We start from the raw sequence: 27,890 nt of genomic DNA, 5'->3' as shown, positions 1-27,890 counted from the left end.
TTCTGCCATGGTTTGCCTGAAGACCCTGGTAATCTGGCTAGGGATTCCTCTTTAGAGCTGTCACAGCTTAACAGATCACAACATCATGGTCATCAGAATGCTCTTCTACCTGCCAGGGGCATATCTTCAGAGATAAGCATTGAATCACCCAGCCCCCTGCTCTGGACTACCATGCGTGGCGTAACTAATGCCGAATTGTCACACATGAGGTGGGGTCAAAGTCACTGTAACGTCACCTATGGAGTTTTCCCTAGAAGTTCTACCTCCACTCAGTCAGCTGCAGCCTCCTCACTTCGGCAAAGCATTTCTCCTGATGCTTGCAATCAGCCTCTTGCAGTATTCTCTGTAGTTCACAGGTTTGATGTCCATTGCTGTAGCCTTAATACGAGATTCATCCTATGAGAAAGAAATACAGCATGTAAAAGAAGGCTGAGCACTCCAGGCACTTCTGCCCCAGTAACCCCTTGCTCTTGGCATCAGGGTGGGCTGGCGGTGCAAACTTGACTCCCAGAGCAGCTGTGGTGTTGCCATTTAAAACATGCCAGGCTTGAGAGCAGTGTTAATGACTCTGAATCCCTCCTTCAGTGCTCAAGAGGAAGGAGACCTGTTGTGAGCAAGTATCTTGGGAAACTTCTCCCGACAGAGGAGGAAGCCTCTTATGGAGGCAAGTCAAACTACAAAAGTCACAAGCCACGTTATTTGCCTTTTGGGGAATACTTACATTGTAAGTCTCCAGTTTTACTCTGATCCTGAACTCATAGGTGTTAAAGTTTGCATTTTGGAACACTTCTTCAAACGCTTGCTCGTTCTGCAGGAAGGACAAAGACAGATATCAGCTGCAGGCAGCCCAGGCTTCCAGTAGCACCATCAACAGCTCATCTTTTGCTGACCTTGGCAAAACAGTGGAACTAACTGGATCACGTAGGAAGAGCTGAATCTTCCATCAAATTGTAGATGCCAAACTCCTAGCTTAGAAGTTTAAGAAAACAAAAAGTTCAGTTCAAGGTGAAAGCTTTTTAGCTACCTAAGGAAAAGGACACAGAGTTGCACCAAACCTGCAACCAAGTGTAGAGAAAGAGTATTATAAATCTACAGGAGATGTCTCTTGCTGCTCAAGTGGCTAATTCTGATGTGCTGCTGTGAGCAAACACTGACAGAGCTTAACTATTTCCCTGTTAATTGACCTGTTGGACCATTCTGCTCCTCTGCTTACCCACCAAGGCTGTACATACCCTTCACATCCTGACACAGACCTAAGAGCACAGATTTATAGAATGGTTTAGGTTGAAGGGATCTTAAAAGATCATCCAGTTCCAACCACCCTTCCATTGGCAGGGACACCTCCCACCAGCCCAGGCTGCTGAAGGCCTCATCCAGCCTGGCCTTGAACACCTCCAGGGAGGAGGCATCCACAACCTCCCTGGGCAACCTGTTCCAGTGTCTCACCAACCTCCCTGTAAAGAATTTCTTCCTGATCTCCACCCTAAATCTCCCCTCCTCAAGCTTCAATCCATTCCCTCTCATCCTATCACTACAAGCCCTTGTAAAAAGTCCCTCCCCTGCTTTCCTGTAGCCTCCTCAAGGTACCGAAAAGCCACTCTAAGGTCTCCCCAGACCCAACTCTCTCAGCCTGTCCCCATATAGGAGATGCTCCAGCCCTCTGATCATCTTCATGGCCTTCCTCTGGACCCACTCCAGGATGTTCTATCAAGAGTAGATGCATGTTCTGAACATGCTTTTCTACCCATCAGAAGACTGTCATATTTATAACAGGAGGTGATTCTAATTACCATATGAACACTAAACATCATCACCATTTATAACAGGCAATTTGTCACAACAGTAGAAAAGCAGCAGACAAGTTGTGGAGACCATGGTAAAGAAGTTTATTTTTGTAAAAATTAGCTGTAAAAAAAAAAAAAAAAAAAAAAAAAAAAAAGCACCCAAAAAAACCCCACAAACCCCTTTTGCTGACATTCCACAAGAATCCTGCAGCCTCACAATGCTACAGACAAGGAATTATTAATGCATTTATCTACCAGATGCACTTGACTTGATCAGTCACTCCAGCAGCAGACAGAGCATCTGATCTGGAATTGAACCCACCTCGGTTTCACACATACTCCAAGTGTTACATCTGCTGTTTTTAAATGTGCACAGCACTATTTTACACTACACAGTGATTCTCCTAAAGGTTTAGAAAAGCACAACAAATGAAGGTGAACAGGAGTTGCTGGTTTCACAGACTGAAAAAATTTAGGCATATCCTTCCTGCATATTAAAAACCTCTTCTCTTGGCCATCATACTGGATTAGAAGATAAGAAACTTGCTTAATAAAGCATTTGGCTTCTGTTTCCAGCTCTGCCACAAACTATGCTAACCATCAGTGAGTGGAAAATGCTGTTAGCATACCAGTCACTGCTACCCTACATTAGCCTCCTTCAGTAACAAGCAGAGTGGAGAAGCAGATGAAAAACCTTGCATGCATATCTATGCTTAGCATGGTCACTGCCTGGACGTGGACTCAATACATACTGTGAGCAGTGGAAGAACTCCCACCAACTTCACAGGCTACTGCAGCAGCTCTTCAGAGAAAAAACAACTAAGAAAAGCTTACAGAAAATGCAGCAACCCCCCCACGCCCTTTCTTTCTTTCTTTTTTTTTTTTCTTTAAAGGCTCATAAAAGTGTCAAATCAAAAACAATTTCTCCTGGAACACAAAGCATTCCCTGCTCAAGGGCTCATTCCATATTATGTTCCATTTTCTACCCTCAGCCATTTCCATTAGGCAGCTCTTCAAAAGACATTACATGTTTGTACTGTTACATAGGGTCTGCTGTCTCTCCCTTCCTCACCCAGTTCTCTTCAAGCACTAAAAGTGACTAAGAAATTGTTTGAACTCTAGCTGAGATTAAGCATGACTGAAGTAAGAAAATATTGACAAGTTAAGAAGTCTGAAAATGGAAATGCAAAAATGCAGGCACATCTAATTAGGATGCTCTAGCAACACCTCTTCCTACAGAGCAGAGGTGTCCAGCCTTCAGAACACAGAAACTGAGCATCCCAGAACCACAAGCTTTGCACCACTTCTCTTACACAGCCAAAGCCTTTGGGGGGGTGCATTTGGGTGGGAACATTACAAAGAGCATGGCCAGCAGGTTCAAGGAAATTATCCTTCCATTATCCTTCTCCTTTACTCTGCCCTAGTGAGGCCACACCTGGAGTGCTCTGTCCAGTTCTGGGCTCCCCAGCTCAAAGCAGACAAGGAACTACTGAACAGTCTACAAAGATTAAAGGACTGGAACAACTCTAACAAGGAAAGGCTGAGAGACCTGAGGCTTTTCAGCCTGGAGAAGAAAAGACGGAGAGGGGATCTCACCAATGCTGATCAATATCTAAAGGGCAAGGGGCAAGAGGATGGGGCCAGACTCTTCTCAGTGGTGCCCACAGACAAGACAAGAGGTAAAGGGCACAAGCTGGAACTCAGAAGGTGCCATCTGAACTTGAGGAGAAACTTCTTTCCTGTGAGGGTGACTAAGCACTGGAGCAGGCAGCCCAGAGAGCTTTTGGAGTCTCCTTCCCTAGAGAGATTCCAAATCTACCTGGACCCAATCCTGGGCAACCTGCTCTGGGTGACATTGCTCCAGAGGTCCCTTCCAATCCCCACCATGCTGGGACTCTGTGAGACTGCAGAGAACTTCCAAACACCATTCTTGTATGTAGATTACAGGAGACCTAGCCCTGCTTTGCAGAAGCAGATGAGGTCTACAGCAGTGCCTCAGGACAACCATGACTACAGGCTCCACAGCCCTTTCCACTTCACTTCCCTCCCACAGCCAAGCAATAGCTCAGTCACCAACTGGTCTATCGATGGAGCCCTAGGACCAACCAGCCTTAGCCTGGGAGCACAGCAATGCTCACACACAACTCAAGAAATGATGCTTTCTGTATCATCATTTGGAAAAAAACAACCCCCAAACCCAAACCACACAGATTATACAGTCAACAACTGAAAACAATCAGGAAAAGACTATTTTTGTTGGACTAAAGGAAAAAGCAGCAGAGAAGCATATATGGAATCTTAGAATGGCTTAGGCTGGAAGGCACCTTAGAGGTCATCTACTCCATCCTCCCTGACATGGGCTGGGACACCTCCCAGCTAGACTCAGCTGCTTAAGGCCTCATTCAACCTGGCCTTGAACACCCCCAGGGAGGAGGCAGCCACAACCTTCCTGAGCAACCTGTTCCTTCCATGAGCACCCTCACACTGAAGAACTTCTTAAGATCAATCTAACCCTTCCCTCCCTTCAGCTTTAAACCATTCCCCCTCATCCTATCACTAGACACTCATGAAAAGTTCCTCTGCAGCCTTCCTGTAGGATGCCTTCAGGTATTGGAAAGCAGCTCTAAGATGCTCCCAGAGTCTTCTCTTCTCCAGGCTGAACACCCCCAGCTCCCTCAGCCTATCCTCACAGCAGAGGTGCTCCAGCCCTTGGATCATCTTTGTGGCCCTCTCCTGGACTCGCTCCAACAGCAAGATAGAGACAGAGAAGCAAATACTGTCTGTCAGTGTTTAATGACTTAAAACCTTTAAAATTGTGCTAATCTGTAAAAGAAAGATCACTTCGGCATCTCTGCCAATGACCCATTTTACAAGCCATGGTTTGCAAATGACCCACAAAGCTTCTGAGGATATTTAGTGGGGGAGGGGGCAGAAAAAAAAAAGGCAAGCCTCCAGAAGTGAGCTAACACACAAGTTCAAAAAGCTGCCTGCCTACTTCCAAAGATACATACAAAGTGTTCTGGAACTTAGTACTTCTGTAAACAAATTTTTGGAACACATAAGGGGTAATGCTGTTAGCATTCATGGCTACAAGAGGGGCTTTGTGCAGATTCTTCCCATCTAGGCAGAAGGCTAAAACAGGTTGCTCTTTCTGCTAGAGTCAGCACTAAAGCTGTCAGCCCTCTAAAGGCTGTAGCACCAGTCAAGTAAGCAGCTGTCTCTCAAGGCCCAGGTGACAGGGACAGCTTTTAACAGCCAAAAGAGCTCAGAGGTAGACAGACTGACTGTGGGAGCAAACTATGGGGGAAACCATGCAAATCTCTGTTCTCCAGGCAGATGGCCCGTGGAAAACAACCCTGAGGAGAGTAAACAAGTCCCTGCCAAGAACTTCAGACTAGGGAGAAGCAATGATTGGTGAACTTTGAAAAGAAACTGAAGTCCAACATCTGGAGAGCAAGCTTGGGATGCCAGGCTACTCAGCTGGCCTGTCACCCAGAGACTGGGCAAGATCAAATTCTTGCCAAATGAAGAATATCCCTTTCTCTCACAGGGCATTTTTGTATTTAATGATGATGTTAATTTCCACAGCAACTACATGAACATAATCCTCTGCCTCTGCCATCTCTGCTGACTTGGGAGTGCTGCATGTGTGCTCCGAGGTGAGGCCACGCTCTCTGATGGATCTGCACTGGTGTTCCACACATACCTTACATCCTTCTCCAAGCTGCCTTCAAAAGTCAGCACTACAAGAACATTTCCTTACCAGGAGGATCAAAAAAGAAAGAAATTTGAGGGTAGCCCGACAACAAGAACATTTCCTTACCAGGAGGATCAAAAAAGAAAGAAATTTGAGGGCAGCCCAACAAGATGTGTGGAACGTAGTTCAACTGCTAGGCATTGGCTAAAAATAGAATAAGCTAATTGACTGACCTTTTCCTTCAGTTCTCCCAGGAAAGCTGCATTCTGCCCAAGAATGAATTCTGCTGAGTCTTGGAAACAAGTCACCCACTGATAGTCTAGACAGTCTGCAATAGTCACCTGAAAAATAAAAAAATTCAAATGAAAACACCCCAAAAGGTTCTTTCATCCAGGTGCCCATTCCTCAAGGAAGACAGTACAAAAGAAAAACATCCACTCTGGCAGGGGGGGTTGTACCTGATGATCTCTTGAGGTCCCTTCCAACCTCTGATATACTGTGAGACTCTGATCTGCTGGAGAGAGTTTTAAGCTTCCAGTAACTACCAGAGCCCTGCGTACTGCAGGTGCTTTCCACCACCAAAGGTGGGAGGCACTGATTTAGTATCTTTGGGCTTTTTTGAAGCTCCATGGAACGTCACAGTAACTTAGTGGAAGTTAACAGTGACAGTACACTGTGCCACAGAAGGCCAACAAGATCACAGTGGTACACATGGATGGAGATTCAGCTGTGTTCTGCTGTCACTCATGACCTGTGAGCAAGAACAGGTAGCTCTAAACAACCATCAAGGGGACACCAGTAAGGCTTGCTTTGTACATATCGAAGTACTTGAGCATAAACAAAATCACAGAATGCCAGGTTGGAAGGGGCCCTGAGGATCATCTGCTCCAACCTTTCTAGGTAACAGCCTAGTGGAAACGAGCTGGCCCAGCACCTGTCAAGCTGAGCCTTAAAACTGTCCAACATAGGGGAATCCACCACTTCCCCTGGGAGATGATTCCAATGTCTGACTGTTCTCATGGTGAAACATTCTCTTCCGGAATCCACCGGGAATCTCTCCAGGGGTAACTTGTACTCATCAACTCTTGTCTTTTCCATGTGACTCCCTGTAAAAAGGGAATCTCCATCCTCTTGGTAATCACCCTTTATGTGCTGGTACATGGTAATAGTTTTTCCCTAACATTAAGGGAGACCTTAACAAAGCATTCAAGGACAAGAGAGCAGTGAAGAGATGATGTACAAGCCTCACATGCATTTCCCAGCTGCTTTGACAACCAGGAATAGGGAAAATGGAAGACATGCTGTGCTGAAGGTCTTGATTGTACCCTCAGCATCCCCTTTGTATTCTATAAGAATGACTCTGCTGTGTGAAGTAGTCCCTGCATTCCTAGAAGTGGTCTGTTAAGAAATTATTCAGAGACAGTTAGTGTTTTTGTGAAACTGCTGGGACAGGTCTCCTCTCCCTGCATGTCCACCTGGCACAGCACTTGTAAGAAGCAGACACAACTCTAACTTATAATGTAAACCAGGAGAAGGTTCAGTGCTTATGGTGTAAGTGAGCATCACAATAATCCCAGATAACTTTCTGAAGCAGGCTCCATTAAAGCATGAGACAGAACAATACCTACCAAAAAAAAAATGTACTAAATATAGGTAGCAGCTGTAAAAGTGCAATTACTGCTCTTCAGAAATGCCATTTTACTTCAGTTTATCTTCACTACTGAAGAGGCGTAGGCCATCTGTACTCTGCACTGCATAGTACACTTGGAAACCAGAATCAACCCAGCTAGCATCAACTTTTTGGCAAAGAGAAAAGCTTTTAATTGGAGCACTAGGAAAACAAACTGCTAATCAGCTCAATGAAACATCCCTCACTCAGGTACAGCCACATGAGCCATGTAAATATCCTCTCACTCACAAGTACCTGCAGACAGACAAACAGAGCTAACACCACAACCACTCCTGAGATTTGTTTGGGCTATAGAAGGAGAACAATGAGAACAGCCTGGAGAAGAGAAGGCTCCAGGGATACCTAAGAGCAGTCTTCCAGTGCCTGAAGGAGGTACTGGAAGGATGGAGAGAGACTGTTTAGAAAGGCCTGAAGTGATAGGATAAGGGGCAGTGGCTTCAAACTAGAGAAGAATAGGTTTAGATTGGATGTTAGGAACAAGTTCTGCACCATGAGGGTAGTGGAACACTGGCACAGGTAGCCCAGGGAAGTGGTTTGGGCCCCATCCCTGGAGATCACAGAATCACAGAAACATTCAGGTTGGAAAGGACCCTCAAGATCACCAACTCCAACTGATAACCTACTCTACAAGGCTCACCCCCTAAACCATATCCCCAAGCACCACATCCAAACCACCTTTAAACACATCCAGGGGTGGTGACTCAACCACCTCCTTGGGTAGCCTGTTCCAATACCTGAGATACTCAAAGTGAGGCTAGACAGGGCTCTGGATAGCCTGAACGGACGTTGGTCTCTTCTCACAGGTAATTAGTGATAGAATAAGAGGGAATGGCCTCAAGCTGCGACTGAGTAGGTTTAGACTGGACATTAGGAAAACTTTTTTCCCAGCAAGAGTGGTCAGGCATTGGAATGTGCTGCCCAGGGAGGTGATTGAGTCACCAATCCTGGATGTGTTTAAAGGTGGTTTGGATGTGGTGCTTGGGGATATGGTTTAGGGGTGAACCCTGTGGAGTAGGGTTCTGGGTTGGACTTGGTGATCCTGAAGGTCTCTTCCAACCCAAATATTTCTGTGATTCTGTGATCTAGTTGAGCATGGCCCTGATGACTGCAGAGGGGGTTGGGCTAGATGACCTTTGGAGCCCCATTCCAACACAGACCATTCTCTGACTCTATGAAACACAACTCTCAGAATCACAGAATCAACCAGGTTGGAAGAGACCTCCAAGATCATAGAATCAGTCAGGGTTGGAAGGGACCACAAGGATCATCCAGTTCCAACCCCCCTGCCATGGGCAGGGACACCTCACACTAGACCAGGCTGGCCAGAGCCTCATCCAGCCTGGCCTTAAACACCTCCAGGGATGGGACCTCAACCACCTCCCTGGGCAACCCATTCCAGGCTCTCACCACTCTCATGGTGAAGAACTTCTTCCTCCCACCCAGTCTGAATCTCCCCACTCCCAGTTTTATTCCATTCTCCCTAGTCCTATCACTACCTGATAGCCTAAAAAGTCCCTCCCCAGCTTTCTTGTAGCCCCCTTCAGATACTGGAAGGCCATAAGAAGGTCACCTCAGAGCCTCCTCTTCTCCAGACTGAACAGCCCCAACTCTTTCAGTCTGTCCTCATAGGAGAGGTGCTCCAGCCCTCTGCTCATCCTGGTGGCCATCAACTCCAACCGATCGCCCAACCCTGACTAATCAACCAGACCATGGCAGTAAGGCTTCTCCTAAAATACCTCTGGGGTGTCTCAGACAACACCTCCCCCCTCCCCCTTGACTCACCAGGAGCATCAGGCGGTACTTGAAGTTGGGGAACTCGCGGTCGCACTTCTCGCAGCGGTAGAGGCCATTCTGTTGGTCTATCACTTTCTTGTTGCAATCCTGAGAGGGACAGGCCTGGTACATGCAGTTCTCTTTGCGCAGATGTACGATGGTGCCCACACAGCTAAAATAATCTGCCTGGGAGAGTGAGTGTGCAACATTAACCTCCAAACACTCAAACCTTTTCCAGTTCTGAATTCAGCTACAAAGCGAGGTGCCCCTGCCTGGATACTGAGGATTAGAAAGTTTAACAGCTATGGATTATTGGGAAATTGCAAAATCAACTACTCTGTTGCAATAATTTTTTCAGGCTTGCATTCACAGTCTCACAGTAGATCAGAGGTTGGAAGGGACCTCAAGAGATCACCAGGTCAACCCCCCCTGCCAGAGCAGGATCACTTAGGGTAGTCCACACAGGAATGCATCCAGGTGGGTTTGGAAAGTCTCCAGAGAAGGAGACTCCACAACCCCTCTGGGCAGCCTGTTCCGATGCTCTGTCACCATCACTGTAAAGAAGTTTCTCCTCCTGTTGAGGTGAAATCTTCTGTGTTCAAGTCTGAAGCCATTGTTCCTTGGCTTATCACTGTGTACCACCAAAAAGAACCTGGTCCCCTCCACTTGACACCCACCCCTCAGATATTGATAGACATTGATCAGACCCCTCTCAGTCTTCTCTTCTCAAGACTAAATAGCCCCAGGGCTCTCAGTCTCTCTTCATAGGGGAGATGCTCAAGTCCCACATGGCTTAGTCTGTTAAATAAAGCCCCTACAGCAAGATTATTTTGTGTTTCCATTGCAGGGAAACTCCAGTTGCTAGGGTTTGTTTTTTTTTTTCCTTTTAGATAAAGCATATTTGCTTCTCTATTGTGTCTGGTCCAAATCTTCAACTTTTTCCACAGGATTAAGATTCTACATTTTCCAATGCTTCTTTTGGCAGCCAATACAAACCCCAGAAAGCCTACTGTGTAGTATTACAGATAAGCATTTGATTAAACCATAGCCTAAAGAACAAAATACCCACTCACCACACTAAAAGAATCAACCTAATGGTTTAAGACTGTGGTCAGGTCTTTCAACAGATACAGAGGTTGTGCAAAAAAAAAAAAAAAAAAAAAAAAAAAAAAAAAATCACAGCAAATAGCTGAATTACAGGGAAAATTTGGGTTCTGTGTTTTTATTTTTCCCCCCCCCTTGGATAGATCTTGCATATCCCACATGGCTTAGCACTTCTTTGGGGGGAAAAAAAAAAAAACAAACAAAAAAACCCCAAAAACCCAAACAAAAAACCAGAAACAAGTTAAAAATAAGACAAAAAGCAGTATAAGCCTAGATTGGTTGCTGGACTGGAATGTCAGAGATCTGGTTTTTATTCCTAGCTTTTCTATTGACCAAGTGTGCACCCTTGAAAACCACTTCCTCCTAATGTGCCTCTTTCTCCTAGAGCACTTTGTGCTATTTATATGAACATCTTTGGGGTGAACTCTTCCCTTCCCCCATTTATAAGCAGGCTTAAAATTCTCTTGCCAACATAGGAACACGTTGCAACATCAGCAACTACCTTGAATTTATTAAAACAAACAAACAAAAAACCCCAAACACACTACAAAACCCCAACATGATTTAGCAGCATAAATTCTGAGCAAGCATGGACTGCTCAACAAACTGCACCACTTCAATAAGCAGAATGCCTGCACACCATTTACCTTTTTTATTTTCTCCCCCATACACAAGGCTTAGTACTCCCCTGGCCATGTTTTACCTTATCTCCATATCCCAAGTTCTCAGCTTTGGCATCATACAAAGTTTTCCAGTTGGTATTTGCTCCAGCTGATAGCCCACCCCTCGCATCAGAGATGGAGGCACACTCCAGAAGCTGTCCCTCAGAGTCAAACCTGGAACCATAAAGATACACTTCTATTTTTGGAGAGCAGACCATTCAGCCTTACATTTTAGTTTCATGTACGTGAGGGATTTTATTTTATGTATTTATTTACTTTTTTTTTTTTTTTTTAAATCAATGGTTGCAAAGGAAACAATTACAGTAATTTGTGTATATTTCAAACAGAAACAGCATTTCAGGATAAGTTACTCGGACTTAATTAGCCCAGTATTTCATAAAGCCACAAAAGGAGGACAGCTTTGTTCTATATAACTGCAATTTGTTTGCCAGCTAGTGGTCAAACCACGCACTGCATGCTCCTTAAAAGCAGGCAGATAACAAGATTTAAGGGCATCAAGATACTTCCATAATTAAAATTAGATTACACGGTGCCATTATCTTCACAGCAGCTTCGAAAGAAAAAGAAAATAGCATTGAAAAGATTATGCTGCTTCTGGTAAAGTAAGAAAGCAGAGCTTTTCAGCAAAAGGTTGCACTGCCATCCTGTTGTGGTGGATTCTGATTTGAGAAACACCAACCAGACTCAAAAAAAAACCCCTGAATTTAATTAAAGTGTGACAGTAATAGCTAAGACCCACAATCAATTTTATCTTCAATGACCTTCTGAAGTATGGGAGCAGCACAGCACAGTGACAAATGGAGTATGCCATTGTATTTTATCCATGTTTGGGTGATTAACTAGAACCTGAAGCTCCAGGATTCACTAATTTGATGCTGTCAGCACTTAACCCTAGTCATACCTCTACACCTCTCACCATATTGCTGGTTACAGCAGACAATTTAACTACCACCTGCAGCAGAAGCAAAGGGTCACTAAGAAATCACTTTGTTTTCCTGACAGCAACAAACCTGTTATTCTGCTACTGAAAAATATCTGATAAGGAGTAGACACTGAAAGAAGCCAACAGAGTTGCTCCAGTCCATAACTAACAGAGTGTGTATCAGATTCCACACAATGGAAAAAAAAACAGTTAAATAAATAAATAAAAATATGTTCCCTCAGATCATGTCTCAGAAAGTAGAGCTGGTCAAGTCTGATTTCATGCTGCCTTCCAAGGCTTTGGGTCAGCATGCACTACTCCCATTACAATTTTTCAAGGTCTGTCATGGAATTAGAAGTTTTTGAATTGAACAACTTAAGAAGGACAGCCTTTCAGGCTCCACTCCTTTCAAGGAAGAGAAGTTTCTATATCCCTGGAACCCACATCCTCTGCTACGTTTTTTCTTCAGCACTATACAGACTGCTCAGTCAGTGAAACAGAATAAAATGCTCTGCAGCAGGCTGGAACAAATCAACATAAACACACTCATACCATCCTCGGAGCTTAAAAGCCTCTGGACTATCAGGGTTGATGATAACTGTACTGGAGGACAGGACAGACAGGCTTCTACCACCAAAATCAGATACTCTGGCTCCTTTGATGGCTACCACAGGTTGTCTGGAACCATCAAACCGCTCAGCCTGCATGTGTGAAAAAAGGGAAAACATTAGTAGCATGCTGCAGTAAAGGTACTGAACTTGTGGTCAGAATTGATAGATCATGATCAGATCAAATCTGAATCAAAACTATCTTACTGTGTTCAGAAGATAAGGTTTTAAACCCTCCTAGGGGTTTAAGGAGAGGCAACTAACAGCTGTAGCTGTAATCCTGACAGTCATGTCCTAGGGAACTAGGGAATCCCTAAGTCATGTCACTGTTCTGGAAGAAAAAAGATTGGTCCCCTCCACTGTGAGTCTTACACAAGGATTTTAGAAAGGGAGATGGGTTATAGGAATGGAGGTTTCTCCAAACACAAGAAATTTGGTCAGATTAGACTCTTCAGGAGAGCAAACAACTCACTTAGCTTGACTGAGCCAATCCTGTCTATTCCACTACTTAAAAAGCAGAAGTGGAGGTGTGCTGACCAAACATTTTCTCTCAACTTCCCATTTTAATCTCATAAAGCTGCTTTAATGCTGCTCAGTTGCCATCAGTTTATCTTGAGTAATGTCTGATACTAACAAAGAACCTCTTGGCATGAGAGACATTTTGAAAGGTATAGATTTTCTGGACCCCACACCACTTAGTGAGCAAGTGGAGGATCATGTGCTTAAAGAGTACAAATGAGCTGAGCTGGCATTAGCAGCAGCATTCACCCTATCCATGAGATGCAAGAGCACCACAGAGCAGCAGTTAGGGCAATCACTGTTGTTAAGGAGATGCAGATGCTAACCTTAACTGTTGGGAGCTCCAAGCCTTACCTCACTTCCCCTCAATGCTTCTTATTCTTTTTATTCTGCAAGTCAGCAAACAGATTTAACCCTGTAAAATGGTCTGCAATTGTGCTAGGGGAGGTTTAGGTTGGATATTAGGAAAAACTTCTTTTAGCAAAGAATGGTCAAGCATTGCAACAGGCTGTCCAGGGAGGTGGAGTCACCATCCCTAGAGGTGTTCATGAAAAGTGTGGACATAGCACCTCGGGACATGGTTTAATGGCTGTGGTGGTCTTAGGTTGATGATTGGACTTGATCTTAGAGGTCTCTTCCAGCCAAAACAGTTCTGTGATTTGATGGTTCTGTGAAAATATAGACCCTGATCTCTATTGGAAGCATTATGCCAGGAGGTGATTACCTGTAACACTACCTCTCCTGTAACAACTTGGTTCAAACTCAAACCTTTGGTATTGAACTTCAGCTTAGTTGGTTTCTCTCAGTAAATGGTTAATGGTGTTTAACCACTTACACTATCAGTGCACCTGATCATTTAGCCATAAAGCAATACTGCCAAGCTGGTAGGATCACTCCCATTTTATAGGCTGCAACATAAATCCTCAAGTATCTACAACGCCAGCAGAAAACAAAGTAGCCTGTTAAAAGGAAAAAGCAGTTTACTGCAACTACTGAAACTTTAAATTCCAAGGCTCTGATGCTTTAAACTCCCAGCCTGAGATACAGCCTGTCAACCCCCTAGTTAAGCAGCAATTTATGCAGGGTAACATGTATCCCACCCTACAAATAAAATTAATCTCAAACGAGACAGTTGTAGCCACTGGGCTTTTCCAAAATCAAACTGCAACTCATATCCTTTCCTAAACCAGGAACCTGTTATCTTCAGACTTTGGGCTTGAGACAGAATGTCTGCAGTTGTTCAGAACACATTAGTCAGATCATGTCAGCAGTTTGTCAGAGAAAGGTTAAGAACATCACACCTGAATGAAATCAGACAGCCTTTCACCTTCTCTCTGCCCCTGATCCCTGAACACCCAAGACCTGTCTCAGTGCTCTGCCCATCTCAGATGACAACAGCACACTCATTTCCCTCACCCTACACAAAGGAACCTTTGCTCAAGAACAGGTAAGAAAGCACATACCTCATTTCCCCATAGCGTAGCTGTCACCAGTTTCCCTGATGCATCCATCAGATGAATGTTCCTCTTCGATACCTCTCTATTGTTAGCTTTCACTGTGATTTTAGTGACATCTTCATAGCTCTTACAAATTCCAATTACATCTGAAAAACCAGTTACAATTTAGTTAGAGCTACTTGAGGGTCACAAATGGGGAATACAAGATCACAAGAGAAGAATTCAAACCCACCTTGTATCCGAGCTCCCTATTCACATCAGATCTGATATGGAAATGAAATGTTATTATGGTAGGAATGTTCCACTATTGAACCCTTCAGTGCTTTAATTTTGTTGACGAATTCATTAAGATATTCATGAATGCAAGCCTCACCACATTAGCAAGATCAAGGCATTGTACTATCTTTTCCCATCACATTCTGTCAAAGAACTTCAGCACTGATCCTGTAACACATTACTCTTGCTGTTGAAGCACAGTCTCCCAGGCAAAGGGTTTCAAAGCAATTCTAAACTTTGAAACTCTATCCTCACGACCCTAGGTTGCAACTTTTAACAAGCCTGGACCTTTGGGTAGTCAGAGCTAGCACAATCCCCTTTGCACCCCCTAAAAACATGCCATTTCTAATATTACAGATCTACCTTTAAAATTCCTAGCTGAATGTCTCTGAATCACAGGCATCTTGTGCCTGTGAAACCTGAGAACCCTCGCCCCCACCCAAGCCTCTGATTTTTCCGGAGTACTCTGCCCAACAAATTACAGAAAAACAAACCTCCAATACTTCACAAAGCAAGCCAAAACAGTCATGCAACTTGGACTTGGATGCAGTGAATTGTGCCAAAATCACTACAGTGATAATTAGATAGTGAAAGAAAGCAAGACCATGAAAGGTATGACACGCACACGTGCTGAGCAAGGCCCTTTTTCTCTTAGCCCTTTTCTGTGGAAAACAATGATTGTAGTACAATAAACAAGTATCATTTACTGGTTTAGTTTGAAGAGCAAAAATTTTTCTATATTATTAGCAGAATGGGGTAAAGACATCTTAACAGAAAAGCTGCCCGAGGTATTTTTTATGGCAACCATCACTGAATAACTTCAAGAACTCACAACAATCAAAGCATTCATTGTGTGCTCACTACCCACCCAGTATTTAGGACACAAAAGTAAAACTTCAAAGCTTTAGAGCTTGCCATTTGGCTACTCAGACTGACCAACAATTGAGTCTTTGGGTGTTTCCTCCAAGGCAGAGATGGATACGAATTCAAATTGAACAGATGGAAGATGCTGGGCATCATCACAGGGCACAACTGAAGTGTCATTAGTGAATGTAATCTCATAGTCATTCTTAACAGCTGTATATTGCTTGTTAGCAGTCTTCAAAAAGCCTTTGGTAAAATAATACACCTAGAGGAGAAAGCAATGAAAGAGAGGATATTATCAGAAGTAAGAGAAAATAGATTGTGTTCACCTTTAAAAATCCTCACAAGCTGAAGTTCCTCTCTCCTAGCTCATGTCAGTTTATGAAAGCACAATGCTACCATACCTTGTTCAGTTCTATGAGTGGAAAGAACTTGTCTGCTTGATCATTGAATGCAGTAGCTCTAATCTCACCCTGCAGGAAAATAGGAGAGCTGGTCAGAGCTGAAATTTGGCATGGAAAAAAAAAAAAAAAAGAAATCTTTGCAATGTTAAGTGGCATCAGTTGTAGAGACAGCGTGGCCTGCCAGGCTAGCTCCAGGCATGTGAGAAACAAACAACATCCTCCTTGCATTTGTAGTTACAGCTAAAAATGACACATTCTACACCTGACCATCAAATCTCATACTAGAGGTCCTGTTGCTACAGCTAGAGCTTCAGAACGAAATGCTGAAAAATTACACAGATCACAAAGACAACTCTGAAAAAGTATTTGTAAAACTGGCACTAATTGCCATTGCATGCAGCAACAACAACAAAAAGAAATAAAAATCAAATAGGTTCCTAGCTCCTCAAGTTAGCACACAGTAGATTGTGATAGCTCCCCCTCATCCATGATGTCAGGTCTTTAAGTAAGGATTAATAACAATGAGAAGCTCACTAGATGTAAATATTGGTTTTTTTAAGAGAACATCTGAATACACAGTATGCAGAGAAAACAAATGGCTGATGACAACGTGTTACATTATTAACCTCACATTTTATACCCAACATCATCTAGCAGAATCTTGTTTGTTTTTTTTCCACAACAGAAGGCAGTAATTTGATAAGAGGTCTGACAAACTGCAAGCTTAGTTAGATTAACCAGATTCCATTCCCCAAACAAACCACAGATGAAATTTCCTACTATTACAATAATTTGTACTATGATTTCCTCATGAAAATGAAAGCTTCTAACTTGCAGGCTCCTCTCACTCCTCATTTTGTAACGTGTGTTTAAGCGAGGATGAGACCTCACTCTCAATCTACAGAAAACCACCACAGACCTCAGTATTAGGTTGTCAGTTTCCATAAACAACTATATTTTGAAGCTGCAAAAATCCAGTCACACACTATAGACTTTGATGAAAAAAAAAAAAAGCAGAAGCAGTAATGTCATGCATTTAAGACTTCATTCTGGCTCAAAACTGGGTTGGTGCTGCTCAGCTTAATGAACACAGGAATAACAAGCTTCAGTCGTAATAAAAAAAACGATTTCCTATAACACACTTTATTTCCTCTATTCTGTCTTTATGAAGGCTTCATCAGCATGTGGCATACATTATCTTTTTCTCAGCATATGATACTTACACTTTCATCAACCAGCTCTATGGAGAAGAGTTTCCCTTCACCCCGGGAGTTGCTCCATGTGCGGATTTGGCCTTTTTGGGTAACGCGAGCACAAATGGTCCACCTGAAATGGTGCAAGGGATCACTGTTCTGTGTGGGGTTTGTTTTTTTGAAGAAGAAGAGCTTGAATTGACAAACCTTTGGAACTGGAATGTCACTGTTTAAAAGCCAGACTCTTCCCACTGTACCTCAGCAACTCTGCCTGCTTTTCTGCTGCTTTCTATTTTAACAGTCCAGACCATTAAAGGCAAAAAGTTGCCAAGAAAGCAACAAAAGCAGCCATAAAGCACCTCATATGATAATAGCAGCAAACAATCCTTCTGCATAGAAGCAGACAGACTTAAAATCTTTTACTCTTCTAGAGTACCTTTCTCATACAGCAGTTTGCTTGGTCTGAAAAGCCACGCTAGAACTCAAGAGCTCAATTACGGGACCCACATTTAACTTGGGTAATCAAATCAGTTTGCATAGCTTCAAAATGTCATTCACAAAATAATTACATCCTCATGCTCTTCAAGAGAGCAGTAGCCAGAGTGAACAGCTTACTGAGCTGTTTTGTCAGGTACCAAAAGGAAGGTTGCTTTAGGAAAAAGAGAAGTCAAAAAAAAAATTGGAAAACAAAATTGATTTTCAACAAAAACAATAAAAACTTACCAAGCTCAGCAGGGTAATTTCACCAAGACAGTGCAAAAGTGAATCTTAGATTCACAGAATGGTTAAGGTTGGAAGGGACCTTAAAGGTCATCTAGTTCCAACCACCATGCCATGGGCAGACACCTTCCACTAAATCAGGTTGCTCAAGACTTCATCCAATCTGGCCTTGAACACCTCCAGGGAGGGGGCATCCATAACCTCCCTGGGCAACCTGTTCCAGTGTCTCACCACCCTCACTGTAAAGTATTTCTTCCCAATATCCAATCTAAATCTCCCTTCTTCAAGCTTCAATCCATTTCCTCTCATCCCATCACTACAAGCCCTTGTAAAAAGTCCCCTTCCCATCTTTCTTGCAGTGGTGATGAAACGAAAAAGCCACAAACCCCAAAATAAAACCTCAAGTGAGAAACAACCCAGAACTCCTTCAGCTGTTTCTATGGAGACTTTTTCTTTTGTTTCTTTCTCTGGCTGGTTTTGGTTGTCATTGGTGGTTTTGTTTGTTTGAAGTTACCCAATAAAAGTTAAAAAGCACTCAAAGAATTCTTTGAAAGCAAAAAGAAGCTATATTCATGCCTGTGACACTGGCAAACCTTGAAAACTCACTTAGATTGGTACGGGTTCAAGCTGGCAATGGGCACTACTTTGGCCTGAGATCCCCCTGGTGTCTTCACTGAGCTGGGAGCACTGGGTTTACCAAACTGGTTTGAGGGTCCGTGGTACTTCGGAGCAGCAGGACCTTTCAAAACCACAACAAAGCATAAAGAATGACAGCCTTGCAGACAAAAGTCAGGTGAAAACCATCTCATGGTGATCCAGTAGAACAGTTCCCATCGAGCCACGGGGGAGCTGCACAAAAGACAGTCACATTTCACACTGGGTTGGCACTTAAATTAATTCATGGTGCTAGGTGGGCACCTCAGCGTGGCTAAAAGTTTGTTGAATCACTTCTGCTCTTGGTGACATGTACTTTTCTAAGCTGCTAGCTGCTGTAGAAGAGACACTCTCAGACCTTTAGAGCACTTATGCTAAGTGGAGATGTGTCCAGAGTCAGTAACTAGTCAGCTCTGAAATACGGCACATCAAGCTGCAGACCTACATCACCTGGAGCAACAACTAAGGAATCATGGAAGGGTTTGGGTTGGAATAGACCTCTAAAGGTCATCTAGTCCAACTCCCTCTGCAGTAAGCAGGGGCATCCTCAACTACATCAGGTTGCCCAGAGCCCTGTTGAGCCTCATTGTATCTCCAAGGATGGGAGATAAGCCATCTCCCTGGGCAACCTGTCCCAGCACCTTCATAGTGCAGAACTTGTTCCTAACATTCAATCTAAATCTACTCTTCTCTACTTTGAAACCACTGTCCCTCATCCTAGCACTACAGGCCCTCGTAAACAGTCTCTCTATCCTTCTTGTAGGTCCCTTCAGATACTGGAAGGTTGCTACTAGGTCTCCCTGGAGCCTTCTCTTCTCCAGGCTGAACAATCCCAGCTCCCTCAGCCTGTCTTCGTAGCAGAGGTGCTCCAACCTCTGATCATTCTCATGCTCCACCTCTGAACCCACTCCATCAGGTCCATGTCCTGGTCCCCCACAATCAAATACTGCTAATTCTAAGCTGAATCTTGTCAACATGTAAGCATGGAACTCTTATGATCAGCTTTTGGTACAGAAAGGAAGAGCTCTTGTTTTCTGCTGCAGTAAGCAAGTGCCAAAATTTAACTATTTTAAGGCTTCTTAAATACAGGGATAAAGAACACAGACAGGTTAAAGCAGCACCAAGAACTAGGACTGACAACTCTTTTTTTTTTTTTTGCCTATAACAAATCTACAGGCTGACATTTAAATTGACTGCTTTTTTTGGTATCTCACTAAAGTCTGGATCAAAAAGCCTGTATTTATAGATAAACTATCAAATAATTTCAGCCCTGTACCAGCTAAACATTTGCCCTCAATATCTCAGCATCAATAACACACCTGTTTGCCAGCTCCAAGCTGCAGGCTACTTGGGTGTCCACAAAGCACCCTTTCAAGAATATAAAATTACAGCAGATTAGATGATCAGTTCACTCAGCTTTGCCAAAATTGTTTCCTTTCTTTTTCTTTCCCCTGAGGAAGAAGAGGGATGTGGGACACAATTTTCTCCCCTTTAAAAAATGTATTACTAAACCCAAGTGTACAGCAGCCTCTGGAGAGAATTCACTTTTGTCAAGCTATGGGTTAGTCTTTAACGGAGTGTTTCTTGTGCAAGACCATTTAGAAATGACCTTTGGGTTTGGTTTGGTTGGTTGGTTGGTTTGTTTGTTTGAATTTAAGCTGTAGTTTTGCACTGCCTAAGTGGAAACCAGAATTTCTGCCCAGGATTCCTCTTACCTGCTACTGACAAACTGCCATTTTGTTGCTGTGGTTTGCTGGGTGCTGGATTTGCTGCTGGAGCTGAAGAACGCTGCTGCCCTTGTCCTGGTAATCAAATGGAGAGAGACCACATAGTACAGTAGAGAGCATAGTAATTAAAACTACCCTTAAGCCTTTTTTAAGGAATTAAGACTTGCATGAGAAAATTAATCTACAACACAGGGAACACACATGCCAAAATTCAGGTGTTATAAGGCACAGCAGTACCATGGAGGAATTTCACTCAGATCTTTCCTCAAGCAGCTGCTTTTTCCTTTGAAAGAATTCAGGGCTGACAGTTATTTAAAAGGACAGCACTTAAGTAATCTTGACAACTTCACAGTTTTTATAGGCTTCTCTTGCTCTGACAGGTAGTTTCTGCTACTACCTAACCAACAGTCAAGATAAAAACTCTAGGAGAATTCCCTCTTGAAATTCAGAAAGGGCCAAAAACCCAGTGGGTAAAGTCAGACCTGAAGTTAACACAAAGCAGAGCAAACACCTGCTGTATTTTATTGCCAAAATATGAAGACATTTAATGTGGGGGTGATGGAGTCATCATTTCAGCATTCACCAGGGTCCCTCTTAGGACACAGCAGTATATTGCTTAGGGAGCAAAGTGATGCCATAGGACATATTGTGCCTGGGTTTTTTTTTGTTTGTTGGTTTTTTTAAGATTCCAGGGCTTTTCCTTGAACAGAAATACTCCCTTTGAAGGCTTATCTACCATTCAAACATTTCAGTTCCTTTACAGAAGAACTGTCCTATCATATATTTTCTCCAGATGAGAAAATATCCAACCTTTTCATCTTTCTGGACACACCTAATTCTCAAGCCATCAGTTTGCAGCTAGTCCTAGGCCTGGGCAGGCAAAGCCTCCCCCCACCCAATTTGGGATGTGAAGAGGAAGATGGTGAGAGAAAGTGGAAAAGGTCAGACCAAGCCCATAATAATGAGGCACAGAAGCAGAGGGATTCCTAGAACAGAAAGGCAAAAAATGATGGCACAGAAGTAAAGTGAAAGAGCAGAAGCAACACAAGGAGACCCTGAGGAGTGTTGCCTGATGTTGTACAGTCTACAAAGGTAACCCTCTGGTTATTTTTAATCCAAAACAAGGTCCTTGCACAAAACCCAATCTGCTCCCCTAACTTGCCGCAGTAGAGTCACATCGGTGAACCGGTGACAGCAGTCTCCCTGGCAACAGAGTGACGTCAAACAGCGATGTGCATTTACTGCAGAAGCCACTAGATGGAGGAGATTTTACCCTCACTCAGCTGCCTCAGGTATTCAGGAGTACTCAACACCCCAAAACTCATTTGGTGGAAGAGGAAAAGTTAAAAACACCCAGAAAGCACATTAAGAGGAAAATACATCTGCCCAGGGAAAGGTTATTCAAGAACACTGTGAGGGTCACAGAGCACTGGAACAGGCTGCGCAGGGAGGTTGTGGAGTCTCCTTCTCTGGAGACTTTCAAGACTCATCTGGATGTGTTCCTGTGTGACCTGTGCTGCATTCTATGATCCTGCTCTGGCAGGGGGCTTGAACTTGAGCTTCAAAGGTCTCTTCCAACCCCTAACATCCTATGATCAGGAATGTACACTTGAAATAGCGAGGGACATCCCTGATATTTTGTTCCAATGTTTGATTTGGCTTGGGGTTTTTTTTGTTGTTGTTGTTGTTTTTTCCCCTAGGACTTTAATTAAAAACCAACACCAAAACCCAAAAGACCACCACTTACGTTAGAACCTTTGTATTTTATGAAACAGAAATGCATGTTTTAATGGCTGCCTACCCATAGCCTGGTGTTTCTTAACAGATTAAGAACATAGTAACACATCTGTGCACATGTTCAAATGCAGAAATATCTCTCCAATTTTCTCACTTATAGAGTCTAGCAACTCCTAAGCTCTGATTTTTGGTGGCTGGTGGCCTACAGATCACTTAAGGTGCTCAGAAAATCAACTCCTCTGCCTGGTTTTCACTGTTGGCTTTTATTAGCAGATTAAAAAAAAAAACAACAATAAACAAACAAAAAACCCTATCATAATCTTGAAATACTTGATCATGTTTCTGCTGAATATATTGAATTAGTCAAACGTAAGACCTTTGGTCAAAGCTCACCAACAGACCCACTCCAATGTAGCAGCCATGTAACAGTAATTCTCTGCTTCTGATAATGTTTCACTTGAACTCAAGGAAAAAATTCTTTACTTTGAGGGTGCTGAAGCACCGGAGCAGGCTGCCCAGAGAGGTGGTAGAGTCTCCTTCTCTGGAGAGTTTCAAAATTCAGCTGGATGTGTTCCTTTCAACCTGCTCTAGGTGAACCTGCTTTAGCAGGAAGGTTGGAATAGATGTTCTCCAGAGGTCCCTTCCAACCCCTAACAGCTTGTGAGTCTGTGAGGTACTACAGATCTGTCAATCTGATCTGTCTGATCAGATCAGATCTGTCCCAGAACTGAGCAGTAGCATGAGCAGAGGGTAAGAGGACGGAAGGAAATGCACTTTGAAAGCATGCATATCAAATTATACTGGTGGGAAGGGCAAGAAAGAGTTCAAGTCAATGTGTAGTTACACAAACATTTCCACATTGAAAGATTAATGACAGAAGTTAAACATAAGCAGCAAGTAATTGTCATAGTAAGAAAAAAGTCCAGCATCAGAGTAATTTGAATGAGATTAATGACAGTAATAACATTACCATCCAGTTTTCAACATGAACTAAACTGCTCCATCTTAATTTTCAATACTATTATGCTGCCTAAAAAGTTTTTATGATATGTATTAAGAAGATTGTGTCTCCAGCTTCCTTGTTAGGCAGATTAACCACCTACTGCTCAAGTGTAAAGTGGCCAAAAGCCAGCTTCTCACTCCCTGGGTCCTACTGTGCTATTGCAGCCTAGAAAAGAATATTCCTTAATCCTAGATCTAGCAATTTCAGATCTGTATTTCAAGTAAGACCAAAAGGAAGACTAAACATTCTTTTTTGAATACCTGAACTTTTTGCCACGAATACCACAAAGTGCTCTTCCATACTCACTCTGCATTAGCTGAGTGTTCCTCAAAAGTACAATCTCTCAATATATACAGGAACTTAAAGAACCTGCAACTTGAAATACACCTCTGCTATTTTATTAAGGCCTTCATGACTTAGCAGGTGGCCCTGCAGAGCAGGAAGGATGGGTTAAGCATACTTGATCTAAACTATTACCATCTTCTGCAAGGGAAACCTTACTTAGCATCACATAAAAGGGTAGGAAGGCTGCAGAATAACATCAGTGTTAAAATGAAACACAAATCACCCCCAATTTAGCACTTCTTAACTACCTAGTGCAAAACCACACTTATGATCACAGACCTGTAACATCCCCAAAAGCATTTCGATTTGAAAAGTTCATTGTCAAGTACTTTTGTAAGGCCAAATGGAGAACTTCAATCAAAGTCATGGTAATTTTGCCAATATTTATAGTCTTAAAGGTGTATTTTCAGCTCAGTTCTGTAAAATATCACATTCCTAGTCGTTTCTAAGCAACAGTATGATAAATGAAAACCACTATAGTTCACAAGCTCTTGTATCATGCAAGGGAAATGAGAGAAAGGCACAAAACAGTCTGCTTGATAGCTATTCTGAAAATCTTGGTCTCTACAGCAACTGTGGGATTAAACCATAAAATCTGAGATGTCAACACATTTTTTAAACAGCAATTAGCTAAGTAACTACCAAAGGAACAAAAGATTCTTTAGGCTCATTTAACAAACGCCCCTCCAATTCCCTAGGAAGAAGAAAAGTTAATGAAGAAAGATGTCTTTGCCTTGGCAATGAAGTTTAATTTCTGCTTCGATTAGCAAGGCAGCTTTTTAACCAGAAAGGGCACTGTACCTACCATCAGTGACTGCCCAAAATCTCCTGCTGAAAACTGCTGCCACTATGGCATGCTCCTTTAGTAATAAAAATCATAGAATGACAGAATGGCTTAGATTGGAAGAGACTTTAGGGATCATCCACTCCAACCTTCCCACCATAGGCAGGGATGCCTCTCAACCAGACTCAGCTGCTCAAGGCCTCATCTGATCTGGCCTTAAACACCCCAAGGGAAGAGGCATCCACAGCCTCCCTGGGCAGCTTATTCCAAAGTCCCACCACTCTGGCATTAAAGACTTTCCTCCTAAGATCCAGCCTAAATCTGCTCTCAGCTTAAAACCATTTCCTCTTGTCCTGTCACAAAACACCCTCATGAAAAGTCCCTCTCCAGCCTTCCTGGAGGATCCCTTCAGGTATTGGAAGGCAGCTATAAGGTCTCCCCAGAATCTTCTCTGCTACTAGGAAAAAAATGCAATAAATAATTCTTCCAGAAGAGCTATTTGCTATTAAATTTCAGCCATTATCTATATACATGTCAATGACAGCGTTGTTCAAATATTTTCTTCAAGTGCTTATTATCCTTTCTCTTTTTTAAAGACCAGAGAGCAGAACATACCTTTGAACATATCTTGGGGGGGAGGGGGTGGGGAGAGAAAAATAAATGAAAATATGTATTAATTCCAAAAATGTTTGCCTGAGAACTCTTAAGTTTAGCACACAAAAATGAAGAACACAGCTCTTTAGGCAGCACAATAAAACCAGAAGATTCACAGGAGGTCAGACTAAGGTCCACTCAGCACATCCTCACTGCTGAGATGACAAGGGCAGGAACAGGTGCTTAGGGAAGTCTGCATGCTGGCTGCATTTTCATATCAGTCTCTCCTCTATGTACTTTGAGCAATTTAAGTTTTAGTGCTTCCTGAACCTAACATTCATGCAGAGGATGTATTGTTATGTTTAACAGCCTTTAATGGATTTTTCTTTCACGTCTAATTGCTTTTTGAACCCGTGCCAATTTCTGGCACCTACCTCATTTAACTATGCACTGTTTGGGGGTGCAGCACAGTCTGTGTTTTAAAACCACTACTCCAGAATGAGATCTAAAGAGCATCAAATGAGTGGAGAAAAGAGAGAGAGAAAGAGACTCATCATTCTTTATTCATCCCCTCCATGCCATCTTATACCTTCATAGATCATTATTACATCTTCCTCCTGCTGTTTTCTTTCCAGACAGGAGAAATTATCATCTATTTGATTACTCATTAGCAGAAGCCATAGAAAAAGCTTCTGCATGCTTACTGGAACTCCAGGTAGAGACCACTAACGTAATAAAGACCTGACAATGTTATCATGAGGAATGAATACTTGCCAGTATCCTGTGGGGACTGAAGCTTCAGCCATGGTGTAGTGCTTGTTAAAACATGAACACACCTCATTTTGCTAGATAACCAGAAAGGATATTCAAGATCTGGACATTGCTGTTCCAGGCATAAGAAAGCTGAACACGTTTGACTGCTTCTTTTGAAGTCAAACACAGCTGAAAGGCTGTCCTAACAGAGTCTGTTGAGAAAGGTTCCAGTTTACAGAAGACACTCACCTTCGTTATATGGCACTGGATTGCCAATATTTCCACCAACCTGAGCAGCAGTTTTCAGAACCTCTAAATCCATCAGGATGACCACTCTCCTACAAACACAGGATAGACAGCAATCAAGACTTTCACTCCCTCTGCACGTCTATCAGCTCTGAATATCCTTTGAGGTAGGTAACAGACCCAACCATCAGGGGCTGAGTCTTTGAACAAAGGATCCAGAAGGCAAAAGCTCTCCACTGTCATCTTAAATCTCCCACGAGAGGCTTGAAACAGTATCACATTTCATTAAGGACAGCTGATGCCACACTGAATGGGCACACAAAAATGTCAAACCAACATAGTCATTTAAAAGTAACAAAACCATGCAGATTTTAGGAGAGTATTTTCCCTGCCTCAAAGAAAGTTATATTCCCTCCACAGACACAATGAATAGAAAGAACAGGAACCTTAGTTTATATTCTCCTAGATACATATGTAGCTTTTCTGTAATCACTCAGATCCTTTCTTGTTTTTCAGTATCTTGCCTCTCTTCCCTCAGATTTTCATGTAAAGATCAGATTCCACAATACCTAATAAGTAATAAGGAAACTCCACTGTTTCTTTTCCACATCAGATCATTTAAAGTTAATTTTAATAAAGCTTTGGACAAATTGGTGCATTCCAACTGGAAGCCTTCAGTCACTAAATCACTCTGCTAGCCATATCTGCACCCACTGCAGTCACATTCTGTAACTATTTTTCTTTCTCCTACTGTTTGTGCTGCGTACTTTCCCTCCTACACTCTAAAGACTGAATATTTCTAGATAATCCTAATCAAAAGTATTTGGCCTATTCTTAGTCACAAAGGACTGAGCACCCATCAGTGCAGTTGTCTTTCTGTAGAATGATACTTAAAGAGCCATACATACCTGCCATCTTTCAGGCTGTTGACAATGAATCTGTTAACCTGGCAAATACACTGAGCTGACAAGCGCTCCTCTTCCACCAGAGAGTTCAGTTGAGTTGCCAACATGAATGCTACAGAAACAGAAGTGAAACCTTGAAACAATTAACATATCCCAGCCTTAAAAAAGGCAGCTGTGGCTGACCCACAACTTTTCCAACCAGTCTAGCCTTGCATTAGATCTACAACTTGCTCAGTTAACACACAGAAAACAATCTTAAGTGCTAACAAGTCACCAAAACTGAGCATAAACTATATTGTATTTAACCTCTAAACATCAGAGTGCAGTGACAGCTAGAATGATCATATCACAAAGAAGTCAGAGAGCTTAAACTACCTGAAAATCACTGATAAAAAAAAAACCATGTATGGGTTTCTATGTTTTCATTATAGCCTGTAACGAGCCAATTACTTAAGTCTCACAAAGAAATTTCCAGAGGAGAATGACTGTCTAATTGTTAAAATGCAGTTGCACACTTCAGATTTTAGCTCAGTCTCCCTGTATGCCACATTCCTCCTTCAATATTCATCACTTTGCACCTAGACACTGAAGGGGAAACTTTAGCACCATTAGTACCTCCACACTTAAAATTTCACTGCAACTTCTCATACTTACACGACAACGTGTTAACCCCATCACTCATCAACACTCGGTAACGTGGTGGCCCATTTCCTGTAGCAATAGCCCGTGTATTCTACGGGGAAATAGCAGATTAGTTCTGTTCAGAAACCCTTCAGAAACATAAAGTGACAGCGTTAGCAAATAGCTGATCGAGCCAGCTTTTTTCTTTTAAACGCTGATATTACCAGCATAGTCCAAGTCATGTAAAAATGAAGTTAAGAGGACACCAGCTTTGCTCAGCTCCTCTGCAGAGGAAACTTGGCTGCAGACTGAAGCCTGCACGGAAATGCAGGCAGTCACTAACAGACTAGGACAAGAGGGTACTCACGATAACTTGCAGCACGGGCTTGCTAACGTTCTCCCCCTGCATTATGGCCTGGAGGAAAGAAAAAGTGACGCTCAATAAGGTGCCACCACCTCACTCAGGAACGCTTCAAGACCGACAGCGAGGGAGGAACCGCCATGGAACGGCCAAAGACAAGTTACCGCTGGACATAGCCAGCGCGCTCCCTGCCTCCCGGGACCCGGCCCGGACCCGGCCCAGCCCCGGGCCTGCTCTCTCTCCTCTCAGGACTGGGCCAGACGTAGTGCCCGGCCCGCATGTCTCCAGGCCCAGGTCCGCTGCAGTCCTCATCCCCCCACCACAGGACCGAGCCCAGACCAGGCCCCCTTCCGCGGCGCAGGCCGCTCACCGCGATGGCCCCTTCGCTCAGCCGCACGCTCATGATGCCGTTACTCCCGCGCACTCCGCCACTGCCGCCAAATCCTCCCGCCGCCCAGAGCCCTGC

General features: G+C 43.2%; 1 protein-coding gene across 1 annotated transcript; it reads right to left on the bottom strand.

Moving 5' to 3' along the window:
* Window positions 1-207: 207 nt before the first annotated feature.
* RPA1 (replication protein A1) lies at window positions 208-27,827 on the bottom strand. The gene is given in 18 exon segments (XM_054394215.1): window positions 208-396; window positions 722-808; window positions 5,715-5,822; window positions 8,954-9,130; window positions 10,752-10,884; window positions 12,206-12,354; window positions 14,244-14,383; window positions 15,450-15,642; window positions 15,782-15,850; window positions 17,005-17,107; window positions 18,301-18,433; window positions 18,978-18,989; window positions 20,079-20,150; window positions 25,535-25,629; window positions 26,446-26,554; window positions 27,097-27,175; window positions 27,431-27,478; window positions 27,795-27,827. Coding segments are annotated over 18 exon segments (1,848 nt in total). The 3' UTR covers window positions 208-288.
* Between the last annotated feature and the right edge of the window lie 63 nt (window positions 27,828-27,890).

The sequence above is a fragment of the Indicator indicator genome, chromosome 30 (assembly GCF_027791375.1).
Source record: "Indicator indicator isolate 239-I01 chromosome 30, UM_Iind_1.1, whole genome shotgun sequence".
NCBI lineage: Eukaryota > Metazoa > Chordata > Aves > Piciformes > Indicatoridae > Indicator > Indicator indicator.
The sequence above is the reverse complement of the archived record's forward strand: the minus strand, read 5'-3'. Positions and strand labels throughout refer to the sequence as shown.